The following is an 8253-nucleotide window of genomic DNA, read 5'->3' on the forward strand; positions in this document are numbered from 1 at the left end:
TTTTTCTTATGTTGATTGTTTATTAATATTTTTATTCCTTAAATTTGACAATACTTAAAAACAAAGAGGACAATATTATTTTTTTAATAGATGTTTATTTTTTTTTATATCGATGGTATTTTTTATAGATATTTTTTTTCTTATATTAATAATTAATTAAAATTGTTTTATACTAATAATTAATAATAACTCGCTAAACCAATATATAATTAAATAGTCATCTTTAATTTAAAAATTGTAAATATAATGTAACAAATTAAATAATTATGATTGATAATATATGAGATGATGTCTTAGTTAATGGTAGAGAAAGTTTTCAGGTTCAATACTTCAATATAAATTTTTTTCCAAAATTATTATAAAAATAAAAATCTATTATAAATTCTAGTATTAAAATTTAGAGAAACATAAATGTGATGTAATAGATTCCAAAAATCAAAATCCTAAAGTGTTCGTCAAGCTTTCTTCAACGGTTTGATGTCATAAGGAAAAAAGCAGTTTTTCAACGGTTTCATTTCTTAAAACTCTCTCTTTCTCTGTAACAATTCCATTTCAGAAAAATCTTCAAAATTCACAAAACTGCATTTTTCTGAAAAAATTATCACATTCTCATTTTCTTGGAAAATAAAAAAGCAATTCCCAGAATCAATTCACCAATTCACTAAAATTGGTAAATTTCTCATCTTTCATTCAGGTTTCAAAAATTCTTCAAAAAAATAAAAATCAATGTAAATTAAGCATATTTTCTTAATGTAGTTTCTATGTCCTTTACATTTTTTTGCAACATTGATAATTGGCATTATTTGTGTTTAGGTTACTTGTTGTTTTTATATTCAATTGTCCATTTGGTTTCAGTTTGTTATACATTGCTTTGAAACTTGTGAATTGTGATGTGATGTGATTTTAGTACTGAATGAATCTATCTAAGGGTTCAATTTTAATTTCCTTTGTGTTTGGTTATCTTCATTTTTTTTCCTCCATTGAATTAGGAAAAATGGTGTTGAAGTTGTTATAGGTGTTTGTGCTTAGGTTATTATTATTATTACATGGAGGACCAAATGACATAATTGTTTTATATTAAAAAATCAAAATATCAGGAAAAAAAAAAAGGAAACATTGAGATCAATCATCAAGGTTTGGTACTAGGAGTTAATGTTGTGTGGACTTTTGAAGTATAAACCCCTCATACACCAAATACGATACCGATTGATAGGCAACGGTAATAATTTGACAAAAAGTAAGTGATTGAATATAACCACATGTGTTGGTTTTGCATTCACACATTGAACATGTCTTTGATTTGAATTGTTGGTGTTATATAGATTTTGAGAAGTGTTTGTTTAGTGAAGGGAACAATAGATGCTTTAAGTCTACCAATCTCGATAGCAACGACCCTTTTGATTGAAGGTGTGTCTTGATAATCGACACATTGATTATATTCAATTAATTCATTTCTCCAATTATTATCGGTGTCGATGTGTCAGTGTCATTTCTCGTGTCCCTGTTAGTATTTGTGCTTCATATTTGGCAATTCATTATTTGAGCCTTCGCCAGATGGTGAGATGGGACTAATGGCCACCTCTTTTAGGCATTGGCTATAGAATTTTGACATCAACCAAAATGACATTTTTCTATGATTTCTTGTGGAAACAACCTTTTTCAATGGGACCCTTAATAGAATTTGAGTATTTTGTTATTTAAAGTGATTTTTACTCATTAGTATATAAATGGTATTCATGCTTTTTGTTACTACCATTTAATTAATAACTAATTCTGCATTGCAAGTAGATTCAATTCCTCTTTCATGGTGATTTATTTGAATTATTAATTAAGGGTTGTTGCAAAAATTACCATATCTGAGATACATCTACATCAATTTCTAGTCACTTTCTTTGATCGCTTATTTTGTGAATGTTCTAAGACATTTTTCTTTCTTTTTTAGTTGATAAAGGTGGTCCAAAATGTCTAAACCTCATAACGATCCTCTTCCGCCAACTGAAACAACATGTGGATTACTTCTTCAAGAACTTCAGGTACAAATCAACTTTGCTGCAAACTGTTTTCAATTGATTAATATTTGGTAAACTGTGGAGAAACTCTTATTGTTTATCTTTTTTTTTTTTTTAATTTTTAAAACTAGATAATATGGAATGAAGTTGGGGAGTCGGACACTGACAAAGATAGGATTATGTTTGAGATTGATCAAGAGTGTCTAGAAGTATACAGAAGAAAAGTAGATACAGCTAATCGCTCTAGAGCTCAATTAAGGCAGGAAATTTCTGATTCCGAAGCAGAACTTACAATTATCTGTTCAGCAATGGGAGAGCGACCGGCACATAGTAGACAGGTGGGATATTTTATGTATTGCTAATTTTCCAGTTGCTGTTTTAGGGCATGTATCTGTACTGCTTAATCAAGATGGAGAAAATATAGTTTAAGTTAAATAAAACAGTGTTTAATGTCATATTTGCTTGACAATAATTTGGAATGATTAAATAATATTCTTATCATTAATAAAAGCTTATACACAATTTTGCATCTAAACTGTTTTCAGTTATTTCTATGTACTAAATGAAGATGTTGAATATAGAGGAAGAATTTGTACTTTTGTCAAAATTTATACTTTTTGGTCGTCGTTACTCAAATTATGAAGTCAAGATTATTTCTATCTACTAAGAAGAAGATTGGTTCTTTCTTGTTTCTCTCATTTTTTAGTCTGATGAAAAGGCTAGAAGCTTGAAGGAAGAGCTAGCAATGATTCTCCCGGAGCTGGAGGAAATGCAAAAAAGAAAGTATGAGCGTAGAAAGCAATTCATAGACGTTCAAGAGCAGATTCAAAGCATATCAAATGAGATTTATGGTCCAGGAGAGAACGTCTCATTCATCGTAGATGAAACTGATCTATCGTTGAGGAAACTTGAAGAATTGCACAGACAACTTCATACACTTCAAAAGGAGAAGGTTAATGACTTACTCTTCTCTCTCTCTATGTGCTAGTGATCGTAAGATATATCATATTTATTGCTCTATTACTGAATGCTAGTATTTATTTTTAATGCAGAGTGATCGTCTGAAGAAGGTCCAAGACCACCTATACAGTTTAAGTTCTCTCTGTTCAGTACTTGGTTTGGACTTTAAGCCGACAGTTAGTGAAATCCATCCTAGTTTAGGAAATTCTGAAGGACCTAAGAGTGTAAATAATGATACCATCGGGCAATTGGCTTTAGCTATACAAGAACTGCGGGATGTTAAATTGCAGAGAATGCAAAAGGTATATGGAACATAACTTTATTTTATAATTTCATTTCTGCTATTTCCTCTGTTTGAAACTCATAAATTGCTTATTGTCTGGCAGCTCCAAGATCTAGCAACAACGATGTTGGAGCTCTGGAATTTGATGGATACACCAATTGAAGAGCAACAGGCGTTTCAGAGTGTTACTTGTAATATAGCAGCTTCAGAACATGAAGTAACTGAAACAAACTCCTTGTCTGATGAATTCATTAATCATGTGAGTTATAAGCTATTGTTGGAAAGAAAAAAAAAGTAGTTCTCTTTGTTTACCTAGCTCAAAATTCCTAGAGAAGTAATAATTTTTTGCAGGTGGAGGCAGAAGTATCTAGATTAGAGGACTTAAAATCAAGCAAAATGAAAGAGCTTGTTTTGAAGAAAAGAGCAGAGCTAGAGGAGATTTGTCGAAAGACTCATTTGATTCCACAAATTGATGGTGCGGTCGAATATACTATTGAAGCTGTAGAGTCTGGTAATTTCCAAGAGAGATATCAATGGATGAGTGCCATTCTTTCTTCTTCAAACTCCTAAGTATGCATCTTCCTTTCTCATGTAGGATCTGTAGACCCTGCATGTGTGCTTGAACAAATTGAACTACAGATTTCTCAATGCAAAGAGGAAGCTTTTAGTAGAATAGAAATACTCGAAAAGGTTGAGAAATGGTTATCAGCATGTGATGAAGAATCTTGGCTTGAGGAATACAGCAGGGTTAGTTTTTTTCTTTTTCTTTTGAATGTTCCTTCATATCTTTGTTGCTTAAAGTCAATATGTTTATCATGTCACAGTTTCAGTTTATAAAATGTTGTTGCGCACTTGTTTGTTCTAGGATGAAAATCGATACAATACTGGTAGAGGTACTCATCTTAATCTCAAACGAGCTGAGAAAGCCCGTGTTTTGGTGAACAAACTTCCAGGTATTTTTAGAAACTGTTGGCCATATTTGTTGATTTGTTGTCTTGGCTAAAATCATTATGGCTCAATGACAATAACACAACTTTTTCTTTTCTTGTCTTGGCTAAAATCATTAGTGTAGAATATCTTTTTCATTATGTTCTATTTGCAGATAGCCTCTTTCTTTATTAGTTCCAGAATGTCTTTTAATTTTCTTTTGTTTTGTCCATAGCAATGACAGATAAATTGACTTCAAAAACTGTAGCATGGGAAAAGGATAAAGGCACTGAGTTCATCTATGACGGTGTAAGTACCCTCTAAGAGTGACATGCAACGAGCTAGCCTCATAAGAAATTTTGGGTATCACTTAATCATCTATTGGTTGCTTAAGTAAATCTGTGCCAAAACTTAATTTTGTTGTGTGTGGCTTTCTAGGTCGGTCTGCTTTCTATGCTTGAAGACTACATCTTATTACGGCAAGAGAAGGAGCAAGAACGACGTAGACAACGGGTAGGAAAGACTAATTGCATTTATATTTTAAAAGTTGCTCAAAAATAAGTTATCTTTTTTTTAATATAAAAACAAATTGGGGAAGGGTGAAATTATTATCAATTGAAGTGACATGGGATTCGAACTCCGTCGCTTGAGTTTACAAAGTCCAAATAAGTTATCTAGTTATAAGAAAACCTTTGAAAAGGGGACCCTTAGCACAATGCTTGGAGTTGCTGCCATGGCAGGTGCTTAATGGTATGTGTTTTGTCTCCATGACTTGTTAAGATATTACATTTCTGTTTCAGGGTCTGAAGAAACTTCAGGGACAACTGATAGCCGAACAGGAAGTGTTATATGGGTCTAAATCAAGCCCTTCAAAGCCACAGAGTGCAAGAAAAGCGCCTAGGACGCCAAATGGAAGTTCAGCTAGTAGAAGAGTTACCTTCGGAGGATCAACACTAAAACCTGATTCAAAAGCTACTCAATCAAGCTCCACGAGGAAGACTGACAAATTGCGCCAAATTGATCAAACAAATTACCTAGACGATGGCATTTCATGTTTATCATCAGGTAGTTTTTGTTTTGGACTTTACTTTTTGTTTTGTTTTTTATTTGCAAATCTCTGGTTTGCAAGTTTCTCAATTGGTAAGGGTTTAAAATTTGTTTATCTTCCTGTTTGGTTGAAAGGAAAGAACATGGATCAGAAAAATATGTTAAGAATTTGATGCCTTTTAGTTTTGGCTCAATTGGTAAGGGTGTTGTTTTGGATGTGGTAGGTTATCTAGGTGCATATCCTGCTAAGAAAAATGTAAATGCATTTTTCTTGTCTCCTCCTATGGTGTTTTTCTCTTTCTGTTATCCGTTTGCTGAAAAGGGCTATTTCATTATTGTCAGATTCCAATAGCATAGCATTTTCATTCTGTAAATTATTCTTCTCAAAATCAATGACATAAGCGGCCTCTATCAATGTTGAATTTCAATCTAAAGACAACCTCTAATTGTTGAATACTCCCTCCGTTCCTTTTTTATCTGTCGTTGGAAGCTTATTTACACAAACCAATAAAGCTAATAACTTTTGTTATTTTTTATGAACTTATTTATCATTTTTCATGACATACCCTTTACTATTTATTATCTCATTCTCTCAATTTCTCTCCTTGTAATAAATAGTTAGGGGTGATTTTGACAAAACAGTAATTAATACTACTATGAACTTTGAAATTACAAGCAAATAGGAACAAGGAACTTCTACAAAATGACATTTAAAAGGAAACGGAGGGGGTACTTGTTAATGTTTTCCTTGGATTTAGAACAAGATTCTCCTAGTTATGTTTGAACTTATTATTTAAAACACAACCTCAGATTTTTGGATACCTGTTTATGTTTTCCTTTGTTATAGAAGAAGATTCTCCACCGGATTCTCCCAAGTACTCTTGATGGTTATTTTGTAAGGCTGTATATGGCACCACGGAACGGTTTAGGCTATTTTTTTGTTTGATGCTGATGGTGGAGATGGCACCACATAAGGGTTTAGGATTTTTTTTTTTTGTCGATGTTGACGATGGAGGTGGAATCACGGAACGGTTTAGGCATTTTTTTTGTTTGATGCTGATGGTGGAGGTCAAAGCCACATCTCAGCTGGTAGATTTTCCCATAATTTCTTACTGGTATAATCTAGCATTTTTTTCTTTAGTTTGTGTTTCACATAATTTGCACAAACAGCATATATGAAAATTTATACTTGCAATTTTCATGTACAATATGCATGCTTTTAAAAATTCTAACAAGTGTTTGTTTTCGTTGTGTTCATGCAGATAGAAGAGGACTTGATATTGCTGGAATTCCAATGAGAAAATACTCAATAGGTGCTGGAATTGTTCGGGATATTGAATCGCCTTTGACACGACATCCTTTTACGACCATCTCTTCGACAGTATTATCACAAGAGAATGTGGAAAATGCTGCAGATGAATTGAATGTGCAGAAGCATAATTTGCAGAAAACATTGCCAATTAACAATTTTCCATTCACTAATACCTCAAAGATAGAGACAGTGATAGATGAAGAGAATAGAACTCTAAAGGCAATGCCTATTCCTATGAATATGTCCAAGACTCCAGCTCCTTTTGGAGGTGACTTGGTTCAAGAGATTGAATATTCATTTGAGGAAAGAAGGCTTGGTTTTGTGTTAGCATGACATTATGATTTGGTTTTCAGTATGTTATAGTGATGTAAAATTCAAATGTAATTAGCTTCCAGATTTTTTGTATATACATAGTCTTCCAAGATTTTCAGTTTTGCAATCTAAATAGAAATCATCTACCATTTTCTGTCTGATCTTCATTCTAATTTTTTGTTTGTTTTAACCTTCTGGTTTTCAGAGAAAGCAACATTGGTAACATGCAGTTTGACCAGTAAAGTCTGGTCAATATTGTTTCAATTAGAGTTTAAATTCGAATTCTTTTAATCGATTTGACTGTTTTAAAACTTGTTAATATCTTGAATAGTAAATTCAGTAATATATTAGAAACCAAAAAGGATTATATGAACAGTAATTATGTTGGTGGCCAAATGCACTTTAGAGCAACTTATTTTACTTTGCAAAAGAAAATTATATTTAGCTATCTTATTGCAAATTTATTTTTAGCTGTCTTACTTGAGGGGTATTACATGTGGTTGTGATTAAGGGTGTTCATTGGATGTGATTAACTCTATAATTTAAATTCATGTAATTTGCTTGGTTTATTTAATTTAATCATATGCTTCCTAAAAAAATAAGGTCTTGGTAATATGAAGTTCGGTAGTGATATTAGTAAAGTTTGGCTAAAGATTGATCTAGATAGAATCTGAAACTGTTTCTGAAGGTAGTCCATCCGCCAATATCTCTGTTGACTAACTAATAGACATTGTTTAAATTTGAAAAGTCATGTAAGTAAATCTTTGGAACCTATTTAAAATTGTTTAAATTTGAAAAGTTGTCATGTATATTAACTAAAAAATAATAATATTGAGGACTAAATTACAACAAATTGTGTTTTTATACAACACATTGTTGATAAATCTTTTCCTCCAATTTTCTTTTATTCCTCCATTGACATCTTCTATTCTTTTTATTTATTTATTTATTTATAAATTCTACCATATTTGCGAAAACGATATGAATAAGATGTGTGATGGCTCTCAATTTACTCCATCTACGAAAGGGAAAATCACTATTGATAATTTAGGATTTGATGAATCATGTATCGAGGAAAACTTTTTAATTCCTTATTTTTTGTGGGAGAAAAATTGTGATAAGGGAAAAACACTATTAATGTAGTGGTTATTAATGTAGTTGTTTAAGTTAATTGTTGATAATTTTGAATGTAAATGTTATAAACATGAATGTAATTGATGAAATGTTTATATATTTTTGTGACGTCTGAACAAGACAATGAGTTTGACATAGTACAAAAGGTTTCTTTGTAAGGTGTGGGGAAGAAGACTTTCTTACTAAGGATTTTCTATTGAGCAAAAATGGTAATGTTTCATTGCTAAAAAGTATCAAATAGGTCCCCAAGATACTATAGGGGGGGGGAG

General features: G+C 31.8%; 1 protein-coding gene across 1 annotated transcript; it reads left to right on the plus strand.

Annotated features, from left to right (window-relative positions):
• Positions 1 to 519: 519 nt before the first annotated feature.
• On the plus strand, positions 520 to 7011 carry LOC101510357 (65-kDa microtubule-associated protein 3). Its single transcript, XM_004514921.4, has 13 exons — positions 520 to 670; positions 1943 to 2033; positions 2141 to 2347; positions 2716 to 2961; positions 3062 to 3271; positions 3356 to 3511; positions 3604 to 3763; positions 3848 to 3999; positions 4118 to 4205; positions 4415 to 4488; positions 4618 to 4692; positions 4980 to 5244; positions 6489 to 7011. The coding sequence occupies exons 2-13, from the start codon at positions 1962 to 1964 to the stop codon at positions 6869 to 6871; spliced, it is 2088 nt and encodes a 695-aa protein (XP_004514978.1). The 5' UTR covers positions 520 to 670; positions 1943 to 1961; the 3' UTR covers positions 6872 to 7011.
• The last annotated feature ends 1242 nt before the right edge of the window (positions 7012 to 8253 follow it).

Source organism: Cicer arietinum, chromosome 8 (assembly GCF_000331145.2).
Source record: "Cicer arietinum cultivar CDC Frontier isolate Library 1 chromosome 8, Cicar.CDCFrontier_v2.0, whole genome shotgun sequence".
NCBI classification, from domain to species: Eukaryota; Viridiplantae; Streptophyta; class Magnoliopsida; order Fabales; family Fabaceae; genus Cicer; species Cicer arietinum.

Bases quoted from the DNA above. Each gene is read 5' to 3' on its own strand.
- LOC101510357 (XM_004514921.4), top strand. From the start codon at position 1,962: ATGTCTAAACCTCATAACGATCCTCTTCCGCCAACTGAAACAACATGT. The intron at 4,489-4,617 runs GTAAGTACCCTC...GTGGCTTTCTAG, and splicing joins CTGAGTTCATCTATGACGGT to GTCGGTCTGCTTTCTATGCT. The intron at 5,245-6,488 runs GTAGTTTTTGTT...GTGTTCATGCAG, and splicing joins CATTTCATGTTTATCATCAG to ATAGAAGAGGACTTGATATT.